Raw genomic sequence first — 25790 nt, 5'->3', positions numbered from 1 at the left:
CCTGCCTCTGCCTCCCGAATGCTGGGATTACAGGCATGTGCCACCACGCCCGGCTACCTTAGAATCATTTTTTTAAAGGCATAAAGTTGGGCAGGGAAGGGAGGGGTGATGCTGACCATACCAAGTGAGCAGGAGGTAGCAACCACTTTGGACTCGTAACACATACAAGGACAGGAAATAAATCCAACCAAAAATCCAAGGTCCTTTCTACCTCAGTGAAATTCTTAGAGGTCAAGTAGTGTGGGGCATTCAGAGATGGTCCTTCTAAGGGGAGGGGAAAGGTTAGTACCTGGACCATCACCAAGAAAGCAGCACAGTCTTCAGTGGGCCTACTTGGGTTCTGGAACAGCACATTCCTTACTTGGGTATGTTACTCCGGCCCATATAGCAAGTGACTCTGAGTGGGGCCTTGGCCAGGAGAAGGCTTCTCAACCAGTAGAGGTTGCTATGTAGGCTACAATACCACACTTGGTACTTGAGGTAGCAGTGGCAGATAGGGATACTGTTTGGAGCCTTTGGCTGGTCCCTTTGGATAAATCAGAGGAGACCCTTGGGATTTTGGAGCGAGGCTCAACCATCATCTGCAGACAACTATCCTCCCTTTGAGAGACAGCTCTTGGCCTGCTGTTGGACCTTAATGGAGACTGAAGGTTTGACAGTGGGTGCCAAGTTACCATATGACCTGAACTGTCTGTCAGGAGCTGGGTGTTATCTGACCCATTGAGTCATAAAGTAGAATGTGTATAGCAGCAGCCCATCACCAAATGGAAGCAGTATGTACATAATCAGGCCCAAGCAGGTCCTGGGGGTGCAAGCAGCTTATATGACTAGGTTGCCCAAATGCCTATGGTTTCTGCTCCCATTACAATGCCGTCTGCTCCCAAGCATGCACCTATAGTCTCATGGGGTGTGTCCTATGACTGGTTCACTGAGGAAGACAAGAGCTTAGTTACTGATGGCTCTACACACTATGCAGGCACCACCACAGCAGAGATCAACACTAAGCCCCCAATATGGCAACATTCCCTGGGGAGACCAACCAATGACCTGGTGTCAGGTTGGCTACACTGGACCACTTCCTTTGTGGGAAGAACAAGACTTTATCCTTATTGGAGTGTGTGCTTATCTTGGTTATGGGTCTGCCTTTTCTGTACATAATGGTTCTTCCAAACCTACCAGCTCCGGGCTTACAGAATGCCATTTCCACTGTCATGGCAGTCCACACAGTATTGTTTCTGACCAAGGGACTCACTTCACAGCCCAAGAAGTGCAATCCATCGCGGCCCACTGGTCTTAACCGTGTGCCTCACCATCCTGAAGCAGTTGGCCTGACAAAATGAATGGCTTTTTGAGGGCACATTGCAGAACCAATTAGGTTCCAGAAAGCTGGAGGCCTGAGGTAGAGGTATATACTTTGAGTCAGTGTCCAAAATACCCCATAGCCAGGATTCAAGGGTCCAGGAATCAAGGGGCACAAACGGGGCGTGGTTCCACTCACTATCACCCCTAGTGGCCAACTAGAAAAAAAAATTGCTCCCCTGTCCTTAGTTCTGTTGTCCTAGAAGTTCCACAAGGGGGTGCTCCCCTATCCGGGAGACACTTGAGTGGGAAGCTTCTGATGCCCTTAAGGCAAGAGGCTAAGAGACAACCACCCCTCAATTACCGTGGGGAAATTGGATTGCTGCTCCACAGTGGAGGTAAAACGATTGTGTCTAGAGTGCAGGAGAGCCTTTAGGGCATCTCTTGGTGCCACCATGTCCTGTAATTAAAGTCAATGGGAAACTGCATCAGCCCAAACCCAGCAGGATGATAAGGGGCCAGGCCCTTCAGGAATGAAGGTGTGGGTCACTCCTCTAGGAGAAGAGGTGCTTGCTGAGAGTGGAAGAAATGCAGAATTGACAGTAGAAGAAAATAATTATAAACACCAGTTGCAGAAATGAGGGCTATAATTGACACGAGTGTTTCCTGTTTTGTTTGTGCACATATATTATACATGTGTGCATGTTATTTCCTCAACTTATCATATAATGCAATAACTTTTTTTTTTTTTTGAGACAGGGTCTCTCTGTGTAGCCTTGGCTGTCCTGGACTGGCTTTGTAGACCAGGTTGGCCTCAAACTCAGAGATCCACCTGCCTCTGCCTCCTTCAGTGCTGGGATTATAGGTGTGCGTCACTGTGCCGGGCTCATATAATATAGTATCAACTGAGATAATATCAGTAGTTGTACTTATGAGACACTAGCCGGACGTGGTGGCGCACGCCTTTAATCCCAGCACTCAGGAGGCAGAGGCAGGCGGAGCATTGTAAATTCGAGGCCAGCCTGGTCTACACTGTGAGTCCAGGACAGCCAAGGCTACACAGAGAAACTCTGTCTCGAAAAAAAACAAAGAAACAAACAAACAAACAAAAAAAAGATATGAGACACTAGAAGAATGTCCCCCAAGGGACAATCCCACCTATTCTAAATATATAATGCATTTGAGACTGCACATGGGTAGTTATATCGTGTTGGGTGTAGCTATGACCTGGTTATCATTTTCACTTGGAAATTAAGTGTGACGTAAGGAGATGTGGTTGTGTGTCAAGTTGACAAGGGGTGGATTTGTGATGTCTAACCTTGGTTGTCAAAGTCGACAACTACATCTGGAATCAGTTAAACCTTAAGTGGCTGGCCAAACCTACAAGGAGTTCTTGATTGGATCATCTGAGGCATGAAGACCCACGCTAAATCTGGGCCACACCTTCAGGTGGGAGCCTATGTAACAGGACACAGGAAAAGGAAACTTGTGTTTTGTTTTGTCTTGCCTGCTTGCCCTCATTCTCACTACCAAGTTCATCTGCCACTGTGGCATGCCATCACTGGCATTAGAACCTACTTCTTTGGGATTCCAACATAGGCTGAAGACTAGCCGGGACATCCAGCCTTGTGGATGGAACAACTACCCATAGGAAAACAGTCATTGTTGGACAAGATGGACCATGGTCTGTAAGCTACTCTGATGGTCCCCTATCAGTTCTGTTTCTCTAGAAAACCCTAATATAATTCCCTTCCCTTCCCAGGCAGGGCAGCCATGTGGCTGAGCATCCGGGACAGACAGAGGGTCTCACTGGCCCAATCTGTAACACTGCTGCACGGGGGCCATCCTGGAGCATGGCTCCTCAGCCTCTCCAACTGCCCTCCAGGGCTTCCACTTCCCTTGCCAGTCCTCAGCCACGGCTGCTTGTCTGATGACCATCTCACACTGATGGGGCAGTTCCAGCCACTGCACTCCTTGGGTACAGAATCCCAGCAGATAAGCGCACCCACTGATGCCTGGGTTTCAGGGATGCTTTCAGACCCCTGGGGTCCAGGGCTCGTACCATGGCTCTGTGAGGACAGACAGGAAGCTCGGGGCCTCCTAGGTAACGAGCACCATTTGCTGGGAGGGTATCAGAGCTTCAGGCCGTAAAGGAGTTTGCCTAAGGGCGCCTTTCTCGAGTGTCCCTAACTTGTGGAGAGGGACCCTCCTAGATCACAGTGGGGTTGGTCAGATACTGCTCTTAGCATCTCCAGCACAAAGAGGAGGACGAGTAAAGACTGGACACTAGGCCTCTCCATGAAGGGCCCCAGGGACCAGAAACTCCCTGAGCAGGAGGTAGCTCCCGCCTCAGCCTAAGCGCTGGGCAAACAGGTGTGTGTCACCAAGCTCATCTCAAATCAGCATTTAGGGGATGCAACTGGCATTCAAGGGCACTGTTTTCCAGAATCTTCAAAGGACAGCTGGGATGTGGCTGGTCAGGTGTCACCTCCCAGGGATTTAGCTGAAAGGGAACAAATGCTGAGGCTGTGGCAGCAGTTTCTAAGTCTTGTGGGAACATGGCTTTGGGAGGAGAATAGAGAGGGGCCCCGTGCCTACCTGCAGGGTTAGGAGTCTGTGGTAAGATGGTGGGGGAGGTGCTTGAGGGAAGCAGTACCTCCCTCAGACGAATGGGACCAAAAGAAACCATCAGGCTGCCAGCAATGCCACCATCCAGGCCATCTTGCCTTTGCTCCCTCCCCCCGTACGGTGTGTGAGGCACACACATAGGAGAGCTATGCCCACTTCTGTCCTGTTCATCAGTGTGTGGGACTCCCATGTGCTTACATCACGAGCAGATGGCACACTAGATGACCCTGGGGCAGGTTCTAAAGAAGGCCACAGCACAGGCTGTATGTGAGTAGCATTTATTTCTCATGTTGTCAAATGAACAAATGTTCGAGCCTGCTGACTCCTTTCTTGGCCATGAATGGGATCTAGGGCCACCAGAGCAAGAGACTGGCCATAGGCAGGGTCACTATTGGTCTCCAGAAGAGCCTGGTGGCCACGGAAAGCCACAACAGACCAAGTGGGTACGTTGAACAAGATTCCATGGTAGATGTGGAAGGGCACATGCCTGCCAGGGGAATCTCTGTCATCTGCCCCCGGCACTCCTCACCTTGCAGATCCTGGACCAGGGTACCCCCACATCTTAGAGAATACTCCTATTGTACGCAGTGAGAGGGATTGACATTAGGCCACTGCTTGAGGTCAGACCAAGTTGCCTGGGAGCATATGCCTTTCTTCCAGCCCCGCCGCAATATCAGGTTAAGGCCTCGCTGGGCTAGGGGAAGAAGGGAAGTGTGTCAAGAAGTTGTTTTGACAGAAGTATTCGTTGGGGTCCTCCAGGAAGTACCAGGGAACTGCAGCACAGCACTCAGTGGGCTGTTTGCTATCCAGTCATGAGCCGCGAGCCCCACGCTGGACCACAAGATAGCACAGCCCTCAGCAGGGCCGCTTGCTGTCCAAGATGGCCTTCCAGTCATCTGCCCATGAGTGCAGCCTGCGGCGAGGGGGCTGCAGCTGCAGGTGGTGGTTGTGGCAGGAGGTAAAGAGGATGTGCTCCCAGCTGGGGTGTGGCTCGGCCCCTGTGGAGGGAAGCAGTAGCTCAGACCAGAGACTGGGCACCCAGGTCCTAGGACCAAGTCACAAGCAGGTGGTGTGCTCACCCAACTCAGTTTGCCTGCACAGTGATACTCTATTAGCCTGCCCTACAGAAGGCATGAGGGTAAATTGAGGCACTGTGCACAGGGTGCTCTGTGCAACACTCTGGAAGTGGTCCACACAGTGAGGCTTTCAGTGGGGGCTCTGTTGTCAGCCACATCTATGCCCATGCTGGGCTACCTCAAGCCCAGGCCAGCATGCCCTGCCGTTACGAGTACCATGGTCCTTCCACGCTGTGCAGCAACTGGTAAAGCTCCTTGGGGTTGTGACCCTCCGGCTCCTGTGGCTGAAGCCCTGTGGGTCACATCACCCTAAGCCTCTGGAAGACTGTGGTTTGAGAGAGGCTGGCCCCACCCACACAGACAGACTGGATGTCCCTCTGGAGGGACTGGGCAGATAGGTATGTTTCTTTCCCCTGGCATCCAGTAACTTTAGGAAAGAAGTTGTGTCCTCCTCCTGAAGTGTCTAGAATAGACTGCTTCCAGGAGTCAGGAAACTGTGTGGACTGACTGACAGAACTCTCAAATCTCACCATGCCTGAAGCCCCACCACCTCCACCCTGCCTTGTCATCTAAATGAGCCAAGTTACTGGTTTGCTTGTTTTCTGGGAAGGGGGTCATCAGCTGGAACTAAAAGAGGGCAAATACAATGCCCAAGCCACTGTCAGTCATAGACGCCATACTGTGACTTCTTGTTATATAATGGACTTATCCTAAACTACCTTTGAGGGGGGAAAGAGGGCGGGAAGCTACTAAATATAACAGTTTGAAAACCAAAGCTGGGTCTTCGCTTGCCTCAGGAAAGCCAATAGGTCACACTCAATCTGGATAAGGCACAGACTTACTGGCTTCCAGTGGCTCTGGGTCCCTATAGTGCAGACAGGAGGAAGCTCCTGGCTGGGTGCTGATAAGCACCTGGTGATGGTGGAAAGTGGGCTGAGGGGACGGCAGGGGGAGGTACTTGGGAGAAGGGAGAATACAACTTCCCAGCCCCCCTGCCACCCCTGCTATAGGACACTTGCCTGTGATGTCCGGCCGGTCGTCTATGAGGAGGTCGGCAGAGACCACGGTCTTGTCTCTGGTCAATACAATTTGCTCCAGAAAGTCGGGGCCAAAGTGCTTCTCCACCCATGCATACTGCAGGTAACAGAGGAGAAGATGGCATTAGATGGAGCTGGGAGATGGCTCGCCTAGGACCCTGGCACTCAGAAGGGAAGGAAGCTGATATTGGGGACAAGCTCAGACAGCTCCATGCCCAGGAATTTGGACTTAGAAGCTGTGTGACCTGCACACCTGTCCCTTACACTACAGAAGGGTCACAACTCAGACGAGGACATGACATCCCCAGAGCTACATAGAATGCTCTCGGCACTCTCTCAAAGGTCAGTCACACTGGCTGCCACTGTGTCCTGGGGGACTTAGTGACTTCCTAAGGTGGCTGACTCACAAGAGAAACAACCAGCAGATCTGCCCAGTGTCTGCTAGGACTTTAAAGCAGAGACAGGTGCATTCAAACCATGTGTGACATGATACTGGGGGAGGAGGTGACAGAGCAGTAGTGTGGGAGAGAGGAGAGTTACAGGGAACTTGATTGTCATACCACTGCCAAGTGGGGTGCTGCAGACAGCTGGCATCCCGGACACACAGGCAGAGTGCATGTGTCTGCAGGACGGAGGCAGAAAGTTCAACTGTGAGAGCAGGGTAACAGCCATCACTGACAGAACATTGTCCAGTCTAGCAGGCCACACTTCCCTCTGCCACTGTGGGGCTCTGGGCATCCTCAGCCTTTCATAGGACACTTTTGGGGACTGGGAAAACACCCTTCCCTTCTTCACCACCCTAGTGAAACTGGCAGCAGATATGGCCTGACTACCCACTGGGTCTGGTTCGTTCTGGAGACCCTGGAGAGGGAAGAGTGGGCCCTGGGCCTGAGGGTCACAGCTCTGCCATGCTGCCCTATGTGCAGCCGCGTTTAGCCATTGGCTAACATCATACATCCGCCCTGATCTGCTCACAGACCAAGACAGGTACGGACTTTAATCAAGGCAGCTTCCAGCATTAGAGAACAGGAGCCTTTGTCCAGATTCCTCTGGCCCCACCTGGAGAACAAAGAGCAGCCAGAAGCCAGAAGCTAGAAGAAGATGGCTGCCAAGCATGCCACTGGCTCATATGACCTCCAGAGGGAAAGGCTGTGTAGTCACCAATGGCCCCACACTGAAGCCTCAGGCAGGTCCTTTTAGTCCCAGCTGTGGTCTATGTGACATGAGCAGACTGCATGTGGCCCCAAGTGACCTCTAGCACAGGAAGGGCTTGGAGAATAGAGCAGAGCCTACAGAGATAATAGGGCTCCTATTGGCTCATAATACTAGCTTAGCAGCGTTATGGGATGGTGGGTCAGGATGGATCAGGGCTCTGCCCCTCCTGTGCAGAAAGCTGTGTTGCACATGGCCATTTTAAAGTTATTATCAAACTCTAGTATTCAAGACAGTGCAAGAGGGACATGGATGAATGAACCCATTCAGAATGTCAGACTTGGAGTAGGGTATAAAAGGCCAGACTGCCTTCCCAAGTGAGAAACAACTAGAACGAGACACATGAAAAAAAGAGAGAGTAGAGAATACCCCACCATATGAAAAATAAACTCAAAATGGATCATGACCTACATATACGAACTAAATGTATAAAACCTCTGCACTTCAAAGAAAAATTAAAGCAGGATAGCAGCATGCAGAAGAATGGCAATGGATCTGCATCCATCGCCCTGCACAAACTCCAAGTGCATCAAGGACCTCAACATAAGACCAGAATGATGAATCTGATAGATGAGAAAGTGGGGAGCAGCCCTGACCTCACTGGCACAGGAAAGGCTTTTCTGAACAGAACTCCATTAGCACAGACTCTAAGATCAACAGTTAATAAATGGAACCTCGTGAAACCGAGAAGCTTCTTTATGGCACAGGACACCGTCATTCAGACAAGACGGCAGCCTACCAAAAGGGGAAAGATATTTACCAACTACACATCTGGCAGAGGGCTGACATCTAAAATATACAAAGTACTCAAAAAACTGGACATCAAGAAAACAACTCAATTAAAAGACAAAAAGCTTCTCACAGCAAAGGACACCTTCAATGAAGCAGAGACAGCTCATAGAATGGAAAAAAAATTATAAGCTGTACGTATGTCAGAGGATTGATAGCTAGAAAATTCTGGTGCTAAGGCCCTATTGCTGAAGACACTACATACTTATGTCATCAAACACGAAGAAAATTGAAGCTGATGCGCAACTAGAAGCTTCACTGCTACTGATTAGTATTTACGGTGCCAGAAGGCAGTATACATATTACCTGAGGAGGTAAGAATCATCATTCTCACCCAGCTCTGAATCCTGAGAATTACAGCAGTAACCTGCTACAAACTATACCCACCTGTGCTACAGTGGCACGAATGTTATGGAAGTAACCCACCAGCTTCTGATTGGCTGTGAGGCCCGCTCCATGAGATGGAACCCATACCTGAGATGGTTAATAAGGCCAAGAAATTGAGACTAGAGAGGTCATGGGCCCTAAGGAAAAATCTACAGCAATAGAAACAACTCTGTCTCTCTGTTCCCCTGGGGTACCCCTTTCCCATTTCCTCCTCTCCCGTGTTTCTACAACAAATCTAATAGCATACGTGTTGCATGGTGCACATTTCATATTTAACAATAAGTGCAGCTCTCACTGCCACCAAAGAAGCTTCTTTTTGCAGCAGATGAGGACTATTACACAACTAGTCAAAGTACAAAGAACAATAGCGTGCACAACCCCAACCCCATCTACAACACAACCCCTACAACTACGGCTCAGGACAAACAACAGAAGAGGGGCCAGAAAGATTGTAAGAATGAGCCAGGCGTGGTGGCGCATACCTGTAATCCCAGCACTCAGGAGGCAAAGGCAGGTGGATCTCTGTGAGTTTGAGGCCAGCCTAGTCTACAAAGCAAGTCCAGGACAGCCAAGGCTACACAGAGAAACTCTGTCTAGAAAACCAAAAAAAAAAAAAAAAAAAAAAAAAAAAAAGTAGAAAAAAAAAAAAGACAGTAAGAACCAGAAGACCGGGATGCTTGCTTCCAAATAGTGTCTTCACGACATGACAAAGAAGCTTTACCCACGTAACTGCCCCACCCCTAGATGAAGAGCTACAGGGAACCAATGGCTGTTGAGCGTGGGAGAATTGCTTTTCTCCAGGGATGAGCCCTGATAGGTTATCCTACACCAAGAGGCTGACTCCAGGCACATGTACATACAAGCAACACTAAATGGACTCAGGAGATGGGGGTGGGGGGGAGTGAGAAAAGGACAGACAGACAGACACACACACACACAGACAGACAGAAAGAGGGAGGAGGGATGGGGAGAGGGAGAGAGTGTGCTCATGAGTTGGAGAGGGAGGGAGGGCAGAGGAATTGGAGAGGGAGGATGGGTAGAGATGGTGTAAATACACTACTCATGTATAAAGTTCCCCCAAAATAATTTTAAAATGTTCTTGACAGTTCTCTGTTGAACAATAGACCTATTCAAGTGTTCCCAGCATGCCTAGCTCTACACTGCAAAGATGGTAGTTGGCAGCTTTGCAGACCTCAGTCTGGTAAGAGACAGAAGATACTCCAGAAACAAAGAAACAGAGCCATTCCAAGTGGTGGTAAGTGTTTTACAGGAAACCAGGGTCGAGACAGGCACGACACGGCAGAGGGTGACTAGACATTAGATGTGGTGCTCGGCAAATGTGATGGCCATCTGAACAAAGGCACACAGAAGAGGGCCACCACCAACCGCATTAGTTACTTTGCATGTCAGTGCAATAAAGAGCCTGAAAGAACGAAGTTAAGGAAGAGAGGATCGGTCCTGGCTCATGGGTTATGGGGGCAAATCTAGTATGGCAGGAAAGGCATGGGGGAAGCTTGCTCATCTCTGGGTGGACCAGGAAACAGAGACAGAGACTCTAAGGTTGGAAGGGGGGTTTCCAGCCCATAAACATGTCCCCTGGTAACCCACTCTCAGGCCCCGCCTCTTAAAGGTTCCATAACCTCCTACTGCAGCACCACACAGCAGGGCTAAGGGTTCACATGAGTCTACGGAGCACGGTTCACCTTTGTCGTATAAGTCAAGTCAAGGGCAGCAGCATAAAGCACAGAGTGGTGGGAGCACCTCACATGGAAAGTGCCAGGCAGGCTTTGAGGCTGGACCAGGCTTGTTTTTACAGGGAAGTAATTAGCATGGGGTTGGTGTGACCCACCTTATGAAGTTTCAGGGGTAACACTAACCCTACAAAGAGGTTTAAAAATGGCAGTGATAAGAAGGGAAGCAGACAGAGGCCAGGTATGTATCAGAAAGAGGACCCATAGGAAACATGACCCATTTCATTAGACATTGAGGGTGGGAGGGCGGCAGCCAGCATACAGCAGTAGGCTCACCACAGCAATGGAAACCAGTAGCTGCAGCGAAACTGAACCTGTATGTTCCCTGTGTAGCCATGGCTGTCCTGGACTCGCTTTGTAGACCAGGCTGGCCTCAAACTCACAGCGATCTGCCTGCCTCTGCCTCCCGAGTGCTGCGCCACCTCACCCCCGACTGTACGGATTTTCTTATCATCATTTCCTACACAAGACTATTGAGCAGCTGCAGCGAAGGCATTCACACTGTATCGGGTATTGCAGTCAACTGAGATGGCTTAAGTCCCCAAGCTCAGGGCAGGATGTGTACAGCCTATGCTTGTTTCTTCTGTAAGAAACTCAAGTGTCTGTAGATTTTGACAGCCACCCATGGCACCTGTTCAGTTGTTTGAGCCAGATAAAGTCAGTCCCCTGACTTTCACGGCACAAGTTTAGGGGTTCAGCCCCGCAAACTGGCAGAGACCACACTAGCCCTCCTAGAGGTTTTAATTCAAAAGATCAGTGTTGCTGAAAATGTCTGCTTATGACCAGTCCCCAGGGGTATTGACCCCAGCAGTGCAGATCCTTTGGGGACTGGTCACCTGATTCAAAGTGGGGTCCCAGCCTTCCCTCCTCACTCCACCGCCAGGAGCTGTGGATCCAACACCCACTCCCTGGGGCTGAAATGAACTCAGCCTCAGCAGATCAAAGGGTTGGGGTTGGCCACCTGCTGGCACAGCAGGCTCACATAATCCCCAGTGACTGCCCTGAGTGTGAGGCACAGGAACAGCTCCAGGCCGAGAACAGCATTGGAGCATGAAGATTTGAAGGCTTCGTGGGGGGAAACCTGACTGGAAAGCCAGCCTTCCGGGTCCACAGGAGCGTCTGAGAAACCTGCAAGGTGTGGTGGCCCAACCCTCGCCGCACAGAAAGCTCCCCACAGCAACAACTGTTTTACTTCTTTCAGTAAGACAAAAGAGCACACAGAAAAGCAAACTAACACCTCCTTGCTTAGACTTTCTTTTGTGTTTGGGGGGTGGGGTAGGGGCATGACAGATCTCACTGTAGCCTAAGCTGGCCTTGAAATCACTATGTAGCACAGGCTGGCCTGGAACATGCAATCCCCCGGTCTCAACCTACTGAATGTTGGGGCCTGAGGGTGTGGCTGAGTGTCAGAGTGCTTGCCTGGCATGTGGGATGCTCCCTGTACCACGAGGGAGAGTGTGAGAACCAATGAAAGGATGCTGTTCATGCAAGGATGTCCTTGAGCTTCTAGCCCCTTCCGGTCCAGCTCGTGAGGTAGAGCCTGAGGCCAGCGCAGAAAGGCAGGGAGCACCAGGCCGGGGCCCTGCGTCACACGGCAGCCCTTGCCTGGGACATACTCCTTACCTACCTTCTCATAGGGACAGTACTTGAACTTCTTGATGGGGCTCGTACAGATGAAGACATCGGTGCTGCCAGAAGAGAAAGGACAATGAGCCGGCAGCTGTCTCCATGCCGCTGTGTACCACCCACCTCTGCCCACTGAGCCCTGCCAGGGCCTGCGTCTGCACCTGTCAGGGGGAAACGCTCTGGTCTGTGCCTTCCCACACGAGAGGCTATAACCGCTCAAAGGTCCTGGGCAGCCACAGATGATCTACCCTGGCTACAGGCAACAAACTCTGAGGCCGGGGGATTTTCACAGGGCTAGACCCAGAAGGTTAGCTGGGCTGAGCACATAATACAGCTGAATATGCAAGCAGGGCCAGGGGCCAGGGAGAAATAGGTATTCTACAAGCACAGTGCTAAACAGATGCGGAGGGCTGGGGGGCTCAGTAGTAGAGACGGTGTGCCCCAAAAGCAAGGCTTTGGGTGCCATCTCCGGCATCAAAAAGAGAGGAGGGAGAAACTAAAGGGGAAAAAAAAATACTGTAGAGCCTACAAACAGTTGAAAGAGAACTGCATGCCCAGCTACTCGGGCGGAAGCTATCTTCCACACCCTGGCTGCGGGCTGCACAGGGAGGGAGCCAAGCTCCCATGAGACAGTCTCTCTGAATATGTGGCCTCAAGAGGGACATGGGTTTTGCATGATAAATGCACTGTCACAACTCATGCTTGGGGACCCTGACCAAGAAAGCTTCCCAGGTACCCTGCTGCTCCCTACACCCACAGGAGGGATCCCTGACCACCCCCACCTGTTTCAAACAGTCACAACATTGTTTCTACTCTGGCCGCTGGATGAGCTTGCCTATCCATCCGGGCTGTGGGAGCCGTGTTTCTCCAACTCTATTTGGTAAATTAGTCCCTGGAGAGTTCTGTGGGAGCCTGTCTGGTGGTCTCTGGGGAGTTTTGCTTGTACCCTCTCAGTGTTCAGGCAAAGAGACAACACGGATGGCAGAGCGAAAGTATCCGCCCCAGCCTCTGTGGAAGCTGCCTCACCTGAAGGTCTGAGCTTAGGCTGGCGTTTCCTCACACCCCAAACCTCAGAGGGAAGGAAGGCAAGCCAGCAGCAGCCTTCCCTATTCTCTAAGAGCTCTGGATCCGGCCAGACAGCCTTCACCAACCCTGCCTTGCTACCAACCACATGTAGCCTACCCCCAGAGCTCTGGCCAAGTCTCAGTCCCCAGCTTTGCTGGACTCAACTCTTCTATCTCAAAGCAGACAGCCTGGTCAGTCCTGACTCCTCCATGCCCCTTCCTTCATCTAAACTAAAACCTGTGAGGAGGACTCACAGGACAGAGCCTTTTATTACATCGCCGCCCCCCCCCAACCCCACCTCACCCCCTGTGTTCATCTAATCCCGCTGTCTCGGTCTTCTGAGTAGATGGGTCTACACTGGGCACCATCTGGCTCAAACTTATCATTTTAAACAGTTGTATTGAGATACATTTGGCATGTAAGCATGCATATAACGCACATACACACACGTGCCTGCATGAATGTATGTGCACAATGTGCATGCTTTGTGCCCAGGGAAGTCAGAAGAGGGCATCAAATCCAATAGTTCTGAAGTTATGGACCATTGTAAGTAGCCATGTGGGTGCTTGGAATCGAACCCAGATCCAGTTACAAGTGCTTGTCACTGCTAAGTCACCTCTCAAGCTCCCAACTCCTTTTCCTTCCTAAGCCGAATATCTCGGGTGTTTTATATATTAGTAGCGCAAAGCTGACTAATACAAGAGGACTAATCGTATATTGGATATACTAAAAATACACGTTTACCATGAATGTAACTTTTTATTGATTAAATTTGTTCTTCGACAATTTTATGTATGTAGATAATGTATTCTGATTACTCTCACATAACTCTTTTTTAAAGTTACATTTACTTACTTGTTTTGTAGGGGAGTGTCACAGCATACATGTGGAGCTCGAGGACAACTTCCAGGGGTCAGGTCTCTCTGTCCACTGTGTGGGTCCCAGGACTCTGACTCAGGTAGGCTTGGTGTCCACTACTTTTATCTATTGAGCCATCACTCTCCTCTCCAGCTTTTTTTTTTTAATCTCCCAATATAACATTTTTTAAATTTTTTACTTATTTTTATGTCATGTACATTGGTTGTTTTGACTGCATGTTTATCTGTGTGAGGGTGTCAGATCCCCTGGAACAAGAGTTACTGACAATTGAGAGCTGCCATGTTGTTGCTGGGAATTGAACCTGGGTCCTCTGGAGGAACATTCAATGTTCTTAACCACTGAGCCATCTCTCCGGCCCCAAATGTAACTTTTCTTTCAGAGGTTTGTTTTTTGTTTTTTGTTTTTGTCTTGAGACAGGGCTTCTCTGTGTAGCCCTGGCTGTCCTAGATTCACTTTGTAGACCAGGCTGACCTTGACCTCACAGAGATCTGCCTGCCTCTGCCTCCCCGAGTGCTAGGATTACAGGCATGTGCCACCAAGCCCAGCTTTAGAGTACTTTTTATTCAAAATAGATTCAAAGGAGGAGAAGAGTAAAATAACAATAAAAATGTCTGAAAAGCTGTAAGTTGGTTTACAAATACATACAGAGCTTACGTGAAATCTTTCCATCTCAACTGATGCTTCCCCTCCAAGAGCCAAAGGCCACTGAACAAAAGCCAGGCCTGGGCATAAGAAGCTGTCTTTTGAGCTGTTGGTCAGGGCTTTCCAAGAGACTCCCAAATAGCTATTGCTCCTGTCTTTGGTGAGAGATAACTCCAAGTACTGAAGACACCATGCATTTCAAAAACAGGGCCCAGAAACGCTGACTTGGAAGTGACCGGAAAGCCACATCCCTGAGGACTAGCTTTCATGGCACCACAAGGTACCTTGAAAGCTTCCAAAGGAGAGAAGCAGCCACCAGTCCTTCCCAGCTATGACACCTGTGAACCACAGCAAGACCAGCATGGCACCATAGCCCTAAAGTGCACTAGTGGCACCCTGCATTGGCGGGGACCAACAACTCTCTGCTTGGACTTAAGACGACCACTCAACAAGATGAAATCATACCTGGTACTGGAAAGCAAGCCAACTACCCAGGGCAAGGGAAGGCACGATTCTTGGCGACGAACCTGTAACCACTACTTTACTAAGCCAGCAACGTCCCTAACTACATGCTAAATAGCTGTCCTTACACTCCCAGATAAGTGCAGACCTCACTCCTCATCATGGAGACCATCACAGAATTCCACAACTGATCAAAAGTTATGAAGTCCTGTCCCAGGGGAGACACCCACAACAATGCTCCTGCACCTCAGGGACCATTTCAGAAGAGGGACCAGAAATGTTTTAAGAGCCAGGGGAATAGGGAGTTTGCTGTGAGACTGTGTCACCTACTAATGTCTGAAGTTACACCCATAAAGTCTCACCACCACGCCTGCCTAAATGTGGGCTGAGCAAGGAGGCCAACAACAGACTTGCTAAAGTGGATGGGGGAAAGCCCAGGAGGCCTGGACCCTACACAGAGAGCCCCAGGTGACTAAGGAATGCTGAGAGTGGGTAAAAATGGCCTTCCCCAGGGAAGAGAAAACTGGTGATCCAATACCAGATACCCCTGAAAATATACTACAAGTAACATTATATAGACCGAGGCAATTTGAAGCTAACAGAGCTTCTACCTCAGCCATCTGCTGACTGACGTGTGTGTGTGTGTGTGTGTGTGTGTGTGTGTGTGTGTGTGTGTGTGTAATAATTTCTTTAAAAGGTCATAAATTTGAAAGAAGGCAAGGAGTGGTACATGGGAAGGTTTGGAGGGAGGAAAGGGAAGGGAGATATGATGTACTTATATACAATCTCAGAAAATAAAAGAAATAATAAAATAGGTCAACTCCAAGGGCGAGGAACGCATGAGCACAGAAGTTCAACCATGCCTGCTTCCCAAACTCTCGCCACAGATCTTTTTTTTAATGACTTTTTTTTTTCATGTACATTAGCGTTTTGACTACATGTATGTCTGTGTGAAGGTGTCAGATCACTCAGAACGGGAGTTGCAGACAGTTGTGAGCTGCCATGTGGGTGCTGAAATTGAACCTGGGTCCTCTGGAAGAGCAGCCAGTGCTCTTAAATAATGAGCCATCTCTCAAACCTCACCACAGATTCTTTAAAAATCATTTATTCAGAATACGTCCTGATTGTTATCCCCTAACTTGTATCTTTCTGTTCACCCCCTCTCTCACCCTACTCCCCTCCTCTAGACCTGTGACAGAAGGGGACCTCCTCCCCCACCATATGATCACAGCCCATCAGGTCTCATCTGGACTCACCATAGATCTTTATAAATCAAATTCATACCATAAAACATAATGAAATATACTGTTCTTCAGGACCTGAGCTCAAGCCCTAAGATAATGTACTAACCAAGCAAGGCCTATAACTCAACTCAGACTGTAAGAATGTTGTGTTTTCCTTGTACCTGTCTAGTCAGATTTGATTTTACACATTGTGTGTGTGTGTGTGTGTGTCTATGTGTTGTGTGTAAGGGGGGTGTGGCTGGAGAGGGAGAGTGAGGGAGAGGGAGAGGTGTGGAGGTCAGAGAACAATTTGCAAGAATCAGTTCTCTCCTTCTACTATGTGGATTTTCGAGTGGATAGCTTGAGAGTCCTTTATATATAGCCCAATGAAGACCGCATCACACTTATGTCACCCAGTTTGCTAAATTTAAGCAAAATCGTGGGCAAATCTCAAAGTAAACCATTACATTTGGGGACAACTGACTTTAAACTGGGTGCCAAGGCAATGGGAGAAATAATAGTCTTTGCAACAAAAGGCGCTGGGCTAATTAGACACTCACACACAAGAGTCATTCAGCTGGACTCAAAACTCATGGAGGAAGTTGTGCGTGATGGTACCTGCCTTTAATCCCAGCACTCACGAGGCACAGGCAAGTGGATCTCCATTATTTCAAGACCAGCTTGGTCTGTACATAGCAAGTTCCAGGCCAGCCAGAGCTAAATAGTGTGAGCATATCTAAAAAAGAAAAAAAAAAAAAAAAAGAAAAAAGAAAAGAAAAGAAAAAGAAAAAGAAAGGACTAAAGGGACTGGAGCATAACAGAGTAGTTTTAATTACAGTGGCCCCCATAGGAGTTTGGTTCCCGCTGGTGGAGTGTTTATTAAGGATTAGGAGGCGTGGCCTTGCTGAAGGAAGAGTTTCAAAAACCCACACTAAGTCACATTTTAATTTGCCTCGATCTTGTAGATGACATATAAGCTCTCAACTACTGCTCTAGTGCCATGCCTGCCTGCCTGCCACCATGTTCCCCACCATGATGGTCATAGACTAACCCCCTGAAACTCTAAGCAAACCCCCAGCCAAATGCTTTCTTTTATTAGTTGCCTTGGTTGTGATGTCTCTTCACAGCAAGAGAAAAGTAACTAAGACACCTAGTATGCATAAAACTCTTGGTTCAATCCTCTGCAGTACAAAGATAGACAGATAGACAGATAGACAGACAGACAGACAGACAGACAGACAGACAGACAGACAATAGATAGGTAGATAGACAGGATTATGATATAAAAGCTGGAGAGGTATCTCGGTCGTTAAAAACACTGGTTACTTCTCCAGAGGATCCAGGTTCGACTCCCAGCACTCACATGATGGCTTAGAACCATCTGTGACTCCAGTCCCAGAGAGTCCCACCTTCTTCTTGCCTCTACAGGCACCAGGCATGCATGTGGTGCACAGACACACATTCAGATAAAACATCCACATACATAAAATAAAATGATTTGTTTTAGGACTAAAGTTAAATCTTAAAACATCTGAAAAAGAAAAACCACAATGTGTGCCCATAGTTACATCCACAACCAAGATGGCTAGGAAATATAAGACAATGACAGGTCAAGAAACTGCAGTCTTCCCAAAGATTAATGGAAACAGCTTGATGATTCTTTAAAGTATTAAATATAGAATTACCCTGTGACCTCACAGTTTTACTCTGAGGTATATGCCCCCCAAAGAATACAGCAGGTGTTCAAACAAATGCCAACACAAAAGTTCATGGCAGCGCTACTTGCAAAGTCAAAAGACGAAAACAGTCCAAATGTCTATCACCTAATGAATGAACACACAAAATGGGCAGTCTATTTGTATGAATGACTCTTCTGTTGTCAAAAGGCTAAGTACATGGTTGGGGGTATAGCTTAATGGTTACAGCACTTGTCTATCATATGAAAGTCATACAAAGATCCATCTCCAATGACACACACTCACAGAGTAAAAGAGTGAGTGTTGACAGATACTACAAAATGAATAGGCCTTAAAAATTATCAAGTATAAGGAGCCAGACCACATGCTAGATAGTGGCGCTTGCATGAACAAAGCCCTGGAAGCAGAACATGGATTAGTGGTTCTTAGGACCCACAGAAAAGCAGGAAGGAGCAGTGTGCTAATGGGTTTGACATTTTCTTTTAGGGGGTGATGAAAAAAAATCTGAAATGGACAGTAGCAATGGCTCCATAACTCTTAAGTGTTCTAAAACCCACTAGACTATACACTTAAAATGGGTAGGCTTTGAGGTGTGGGGCACATGCCAATAACCCTGTGGTTGTAAAAGCTCTCAGGAAGGCACACTGTCCACAAGTCCCCACAGGCAGAGGACCATAGAGGGTGGGTATAGGGTGAGGGCTTCGGACCACACATTCTCAGTTCACCAGAGCAAGATGATACCCCTGTCCTTTCTGAAGCCCCCTTTTGCCCACTGAGGCCTGCTGATCATCCCCTTCAGCACTTAGAAGACTGGGATGCTATGCCCTGCGTGACTGCTTCACAACTGCTAGCTGGGTGTGTCACAGGCATGCTGGTGCCCACAGCACATGCCCAGCAGGGCTTTCACCAGGGTCAGAAATGAGGATGCAATGGGCCTCTGCAGGGCTGAGGAAGGAGGGCAAGACAGCAAGATAAAAGGTACAGGCCTGGATTGCAGCATCCCAAGGGAGGAAGATATACTTACTTCTGCAGACTGGCCATCTGCTTCACAGCTTCCACAGCTCCTGGAAGAGGCTCGAGTTCAAAGAAGAAATCCTTTGACTCCCAGATGCTGATGGCTTTCTCCTGAGAAGCCAAAAAAAAAAAAAAAAAAAAAAAAGTCACCTCCAGGTCCCCACTATCTCACCACCCTCCTCTTAGAAGCATACATGGCTGGGCAGGGCTGCTGCTGGGTAGGAAGGGGGTTCAAGGTTCACCTACACTCACCCTAGACCTATTTCCTGAGGACAATCATAAGAGTTCCACGTGCTGGGGCCCCTCTATCGGGAGGGGTGTGACTTCTGTTAGGACCTAGTAGAGGCAGGCTAAGATGTCAGCTCTGGGAGAGCCACTGCTCTCAAGTTGAGGACAGTCCTACAAAGTGTGCATTTGCCAGGCTTGCCTCCAGCCAGCACACAGTGGGGCTGAAAGCATTCATGGTCACAACAAAAGAGTCACTAGAGTTGGAGGCTGAAGACAGCTTCTCAGTGCTGTAGATATGAGTACAGGAAACACCTTTGCCTGGTTATGAGAGCACCAATACCGTGTCAACTACACGAGCTTGAGCAAACACAATTACTAAGACACATTCCCAAGTTCCATCCTTGCAATCTATAAGGACCAAGGATGGCTGGTCCACAATTTAAGCACGGTTTCCTTCAAGGCCACTTAGGGGGTAACACCACCAGGACTTGAACTCACATATGGAGGCAGTATGACCCTTGCTGTAAGTCAACTCTGGGCTGGCCACCACCCTCGTGGCTTCTCTCCAACAGCAGGAAGACAAGACCCATCCCTCCCGGAGTCCTGGTGAGACAGAACAGACAGGGAGTTCCAACGCCAAGCCTATAGTGTCAGCTTCTCGGCTCCCTGTCCTTTGTGTCCTGTCCTCCCATCACTTGTTCCTGGTGAAGCACTGACAGAGGTCATTTCTTCTCTGCCCTAGCAGCTGAGGAGTCTAAGTCACCTGAAATGAGCTTTCCTTTCCACCTTTGCCACGTCCCCCTCCAAGAGTACTATGGAAACCAAAGGGACTGAAGACAAAGATGCAGCCAGCCCTCAGGAGTCATGACACCCACATCCATGGATTCAAACGACCACAGACAGAAAACCCTCAGTGAAAAATTACTGTCTGTACTTAATACTCAAGAGGCCCTTTTCTGTGTCTTGGCTCCCTTACTATCAGTATTCAAAGCCATCCTCATGGCATTTACACTGTATTCCATATTATAAGCCACCTAGAGCTACACAGGATTACACGGGCCATACACAAACACTGTGCCGCTTTACATGAAGGGTTTGGGCATCTGTACATTTTGGTACCCTAAGGGGGGGGGTTCCTGGAACGAGTCTCCCCAACACCAAGGGGCAAGAATACAAAGTAAAAATACCTACATCTATTATATATCTTTCTGGTTTAACCAGATGCTTTGACAACCAGGCCACAGGGAGGCTCTGGGGCATCCTTCAGAGAGCTGAGGTGTGAGAAAGGCATGAGTGGAAACCAGTAGGTTCCTCCCACCTTCCTCTTGCTCGCTCACCTTGCACTTGGAAGAATTAGTCGTTTTTGGATTTGGGTTAGCTATACAAAGAGCCGGTAAATCGCTGCACCTTTTCTTTGTTTTATGGTGCTGAAGATAAAACCCAGGGCCTCATGCATCCTAGGCAAACACTACTCCTCGGCTAAACTCCTAAACTTTCATCCTGTTCTTCTTTTTCTTCTCCTCCTCCTCTTCTTTATGGTGGGTTTTGAAGCAAGTCCACTTGCAGAGTCTGGGTAGACTTCATTTTATCCCATTAGTATATTCCCCAGGCTGGAGTGATATCTCAGAGGTGAGGAACATTTGTTGCCTTTGCAGAGGTCCTGAGTTCAATCCCAGCACCCACATGGTAGCTCACAACCATCTGTAAGTAACTCCAGTTTTTTGTTTGTTTGTTTGTTTGTTTTTGAGACAGGGTTTCACAGGGTAACAGCCCTGACTGTCCTGCACTTGCTTTGTAGACCAGGCTGGCCTCGAACCCACAGAGATCCGCCTGCCTCTGCCTCCCAAGTGCTGGGATTAAAGGCATGCGCCACCATCACCCAGCACAGTAACTCCAGTTTTAAGGCTTTGGATACCCTCTTCTGATCTTTGTACACCAGGACTGCACATAGCGCACATGTATACATATATATACATGCGTGTGTATACAGGCAAAACACTCACACATGTAATACTAAATAAATACATTTAATGTATCCCTACAAGAAAATTATGCCCCCCCCCAAGTCTGAACGTTGGTCGGTCATTTACAAGTGAACCCCAAGCAGTGTGGTAGTTGATTGCTGGGGCTACAGAGCTAACAGAGCATATTTCCTTTGGCTTAAAGTTTTTCGTAGTGCTCAGCACTGGGAGATGTCCGTTACCCAGGCCCTGTGAAAGCTGCTTGCAGAAGCACCATCTGAAAATGAACAGAAATGATACCGCACGTCCCTTTTAAATACCTGTCCCTCAGTAAACCACATTATTGTGGAGGTGCCTTATTTATTATGTGGGGCTCTAGGGGCTGGGTCGGGGGGGGCATTGCAGTGCCAAGATCGAACCCTGGAGTCTTACACTTGCTAGGCAACCCTCTACCATCCAGCTGTATTACCAGCCCTGTATACCTTGTTGAAATCAAAAGAGAAAACAGAATGGAGACCAGAATGCCAGAGTGGAGAGAGAGAGAGAGAGAGAGAGAGAGAGAGAGAGAGAGAGAGAGAGAGAGAGAGAGAGAGAGAGATGCAGACAGACATGTTGCTGAGGCTTGAGTCCATTGCATCGTCACTCCTTACTAACCCTCGCGTGCAAAGTGGAGGTAATAGGATCTTCCCGCACTCAAGGGAAGGCAGTGTATTGGGTGAGGACAGGAGAGAGCCCTGAGTGAAGTCCTGAGTGGATGCATGTTGCTGACATAGGCAGAGATATGTCAAGAACCCCAGAGCCTCAGACCCATGGAAGAAGGGCAGAGTCCCTGCCCCCACCCTGGCACGAGGCTCAGAAGCATGGTATAAAACCGTCCCCTGGTCCAAATGCAGTGTGTGCAGAAAATGTCCACCCTAGCTTTTTCCTTTGGGTGTTTACTACCTGCAGACTGCTCCTGTCCAGAGCCAGCTTTCTGTTTCTGTTGGGGTTTTTTTTGTTTGTTTGTTTTTGTTTTTGTTTTTTTATGGTTGAGAAGGAAGTGTTAGTGTAGCTATGAGGGAGAGTACAGGCATCTGGAAGAATCCAGACTGAACTGGACCATGAAAGGAAGGGGGCAGGGAGGAGAGAGAGAGGGGGAGAGAGAGAGAGAGAGAGAGAGAGAGAGAGAGAGAGAGAAAACCAAGAGAAACAAAGACCAAGAAAGCAAGGAGAAGAAGGAGAAAACCAAGAGCCAAGAACCTGTCTATGTATTTTTTTCTTCATTACCTCACTTCCATCAGTCCTGGGAACTGTGAATGAAACAAACCTGGTAAATAAAAAACAAAGAAGGCTCACAACCATCTACAATGAGATCTGGTCCCTCTTCTGGCATGCAGGCACACATGGGGGCAGAATACTATATAAATAATAAATAAATAAAATCTAAAAAAAAAAAAAGAATAAACAAAACAAAAACAAAACTCCTGCTCACTGTCAAGCCCTCTAGCTATAGCCCCTAGGCAGCCAACTGAGAGACACCAGAGAATTCATCCTCTAAGCCTATGCTTCGAAAATTCCCAGTTCCTCTCATAAAAACAGTGTAAGTCTCCAAATGTCTCTACCAAAAACCCTGGATATTTGTCTAGCCATGGGGAGGCGTCGCCCAAAGGCTCAGCAAAGACCTTGTGTGGTCAAGAGAAAAGGTTTACTCTACCTAGACCCTGACTCCCCATGTGACGCTTCCCGTAAATCACACCCTCTGGCATTCGGTACCCCTGGAAGTCACGCTTCCGTGGACTGTGGATAGAGGCAAAAGCGTAGGGCCAAGACACCTGTCAAATTCAGCAGGAGGAAGAAATAGCCGTGTCTGTGTAAGGGCAAGTAGACTTAGAATGCTTAGTCTATTTTTTTTTTTTTTATGTAACAAATTATCTGAGGCCAAATAGACGAAGAATTTAAAATTCACACGCCTTTGATCCCAGCACTCGGGAAGCAGAGGCAGGCGGATCTCTCTGTGAGTTCCAGGACAGCCTGGTCTACAGATCGAGTTCCAGGACAATCAAGGCTACACAGTGAAACCCTGTCTCGAAAAAAAAAAAAAAAATCAAAATAAATAAATAAATAAAATGTAAATTTAAAATTCAAGCCCAGCCTGGTGTTACAGGCTTGTGTTCTCAGCTTCTTGAGAGGCTGGAGCAGGAGGATCAGCATTTCAAGGTCTCCCAGGTTACACACTGAATTAGTTCAAGGGTAGCGCAGGGAAGCTCGTGAGAGACCAAGACAAAGTAAAAGCCTAAGAGGACCGGGGATGTAGGTCAGTGTATAGAGCTTGTCTAGTCTACAAGAGGCTCTGGGTTCACTCTCCAATACTGGGGGGAAGTGGATAATGAGGGGCAGTGGCAGGGGTAAGGGGGGAAGAGGAAGAGAGGGAAGGAAAGAGGCAGAGTGTCAAGACGGACAGGAGAGTAAAGAGACTGCTAGAAGCCCAGGTGACAGCCAGCAGCAGCAGCTGCCCTGTGGCCCTACTCCTCCACGGGGGCCCTGTTGTACAAAAGGACCCGCCAAAGGTCAATGAGGAGTCCAGCTGGCTTGGGGCTGGACAGCTGCGGCCTCAGTTTCCCCTCCCGCGGGTGCTCACGCTCAGCCCAGGCTGCAGACGTCCGTACTGCTCCGACACCCAGAAGCCGCGCCGGTCCTCCAGCGCCACGAAGGGCAGGTCCGGGAAGCGCGCGCGGAACTTCCGGAGGAAGCCGCCCTCGAAGTCCGCCAGCACGCCGTCCATGTCCACCAGCACCCGCAGGGCGCGGCTGCTCGCCCGGCTCCGCTCGACCCGTAGCGGGGCGCCGCGGGGACGCGCGCAGCAGCCGCGCAGCCTGAGCATCGCCCGGCTGGTCTCGGCGCCCTGGACCCTCGGTAGACGCAGCCTCGGCCGCCGACACCGACGCGCAGGCTCCAGCCCAGAGCGAGGCCCGCGCGCAGCCCCGCCGCCCTTAAAGGTATATGCGCCTGGAGAAGATGAAGGTGAACGTGGGTGCTGATCGCCCTGGGACATCCAGTCCCAGTCTGTGAGATCCAGGCTGGCGCCCTTCTCTAACTGCGGCAATGAAGGATGGAGGAGCCCATCACCCGGAGGAACAAACCTGAATCCGTAGGTATTTACTGAGCACTTAATTCGTTAGGCTCTGAACCCAAAAGACAAAGTTTCAGCCATCCTGGATTGTGGGTACAGGTTTGTTTTTGTTTTTTTAAGATTTAAAGAAAATCTATTATTATGGATACAGTGCTCTGACTGCATGTACACCTGCAGGCCAGAAGAGGGCGGTAGATCATATTATAGATGACTGTGAGCCACTATGTGGTTGCTGAGAATTTATCTCAGGACCTCTAGGAGAAGCAGTTAGTGCCCTTAACCTCTGAGCCATCTCTCCAGCCCATGGGTACAGGTTTTTAGACAGCCCTTCATCCTCGAGTATAGCCAGGAAGATTTTCAAATTACGGGCACAGGTAAAGGCAAATACACCTGTTGTGGGTGATCCCTCTGATCATAGATTCTGACTGTTTGCACCCATGACCTCATAAAATATAAAGGTCTCAGAGAGTAAGCCTTCAAATCTATCAAGGTTTTAAGGACAGATGTTCTGTGCCCAGCCTGACATCACGGGATTCAACAGTGAGTCTTCAAATTTATCTATAAGCTTGCTAATTGTCACCGTATCTCATGATATTAAAAAAGGAACTAATAAGTAGAATAAATATTTCAAAAGATGCAAATATGAAGATATTTTTATTAATGAAAGATCTCTGGGGACTGGAGAGGTGGCTCAGTGGTTAAGAGCACTGACTGCTCTTCCAGAGGACAGCTCACAACTGTTTGTAACTCCAAGATCTGACATCATCACATAGACATACATGCAGGCAAAACACCAATGCATATAAAATTAATTAAATAAAAATTATTTTTAAAAAATAAGATCTCTGTATATTAAGATTTTGTCTTTCCTGCTCTGGATTCCTAGCACCCTCATGGCAGCTTACAACCCTCTCAAACTCTGATCCCAGATGATGCGGCTCCCTCTTCTGGCCTCCTTAGACCCTGCATATACATGTCGCACAACCCTACATGCAGGCAAAATATCTATACACATAAAAATATAAATAAATGGGTTTTTTAAATAAATTTTTTTAATTAAAAAAAAAATAACGTTTTTAAAAATTTGTCCTAAAGTGGGATGTCTAGATTTTTCCAAAATGAGTAAGATAAAGACAAAGCTAGAAACTCGTATCACAGAAGGCCTGTGCAACTTACATGAGGCTTATAAACGGCGAGAGTAGCCAGAGGACCAGGCAATCTGCTGCGGGATTGTGTTTCCTAGAACTGATATGAGAGCTTCACCTATGACGCATCCAGAGCATGGCTGCCTAAACAAGACCAGATAAGGACACCAGCAACAGACATGCTCACCATGGGAGACAGAAATGTCACTGGACACCCACACGGTGGCTCACAATAGTCTGTAACTCCAGTTCCAGGAGATTCAACAACCCTCTTCTGGCCTCCTCGGGCACCAGGACTGTGCGGTACCCATACATATATTTAGGCAAAACCTTCATATATACAAAACAAAAATATGCACATCTTTAAAACTCACCCTTCATGTTGTCTATGAAATGCATTCTTCAAATTCATGAGAGAAGAGTCTGGAGCCATGGACTCCATGAAAGCTTCATGTGACTACAAGCTTCCTGAACCCTAACTCCGGAGTTAGACCCACCTGAGGCTAGAGAGCTTGTCACAGTCAAGGATCCCGCGTCTGCCTATTTCACAAGGTTTCAGA

At 48.6% G+C, this 25790-nt stretch overlaps 1 protein-coding gene across 1 annotated transcript; it reads right to left on the bottom strand.

Annotated features, from left to right (window-relative positions):
- Positions 1 to 4301: 4301 nt before the first annotated feature.
- Positions 4302 to 23851, bottom strand: Nt5m (5',3'-nucleotidase, mitochondrial). The gene is made up of 5 exons (XM_051167869.1): positions 23594 to 23851; positions 18798 to 18898; positions 11807 to 11867; positions 6023 to 6137; positions 4302 to 4925 (listed from the first exon to the last, which is right to left on the bottom strand). The coding sequence occupies exons 1-5, from the start codon at positions 23834 to 23836 to the stop codon at positions 4783 to 4785; spliced, it is 663 nt and encodes a 220-aa protein (XP_051023826.1). The 5' UTR covers positions 23837 to 23851; the 3' UTR covers positions 4302 to 4782.
- Positions 23852 to 25790: the final 1939 nt, after the last annotated feature.

This window comes from Acomys russatus, chromosome 25 (genome assembly GCF_903995435.1).
Source record: "Acomys russatus chromosome 25, mAcoRus1.1, whole genome shotgun sequence".
Taxonomy (NCBI): domain Eukaryota; kingdom Metazoa; phylum Chordata; class Mammalia; order Rodentia; family Muridae; genus Acomys; species Acomys russatus.
The sequence above is the reverse complement of the archived record's forward strand: the minus strand, read 5'-3'. Positions and strand labels throughout refer to the sequence as shown.

Excerpts from the sequence above, each read along its gene's own strand:
- Nt5m (XM_051167869.1), bottom strand. The coding sequence starts at position 23,836 with ATGCTCAGGCTGCGCGGCTGCTGCGCGCGTCCCCGCGGCGCCCCGCTA. Across the intron at positions 18,899-23,593 it reads GTCTGCAGCCTGGGCTGAGC|GAGAAAGCCATCAGCATCTG; the intron begins GTGAGCACCCGC and ends TTGGCTTCTCAG. Across the intron at positions 11,868-18,797 it reads CAGATGGCCAGTCTGCAGAA|CACCGATGTCTTCATCTGTA; the intron begins GTAAGTATATCT and ends CTCTTCTGGCAG.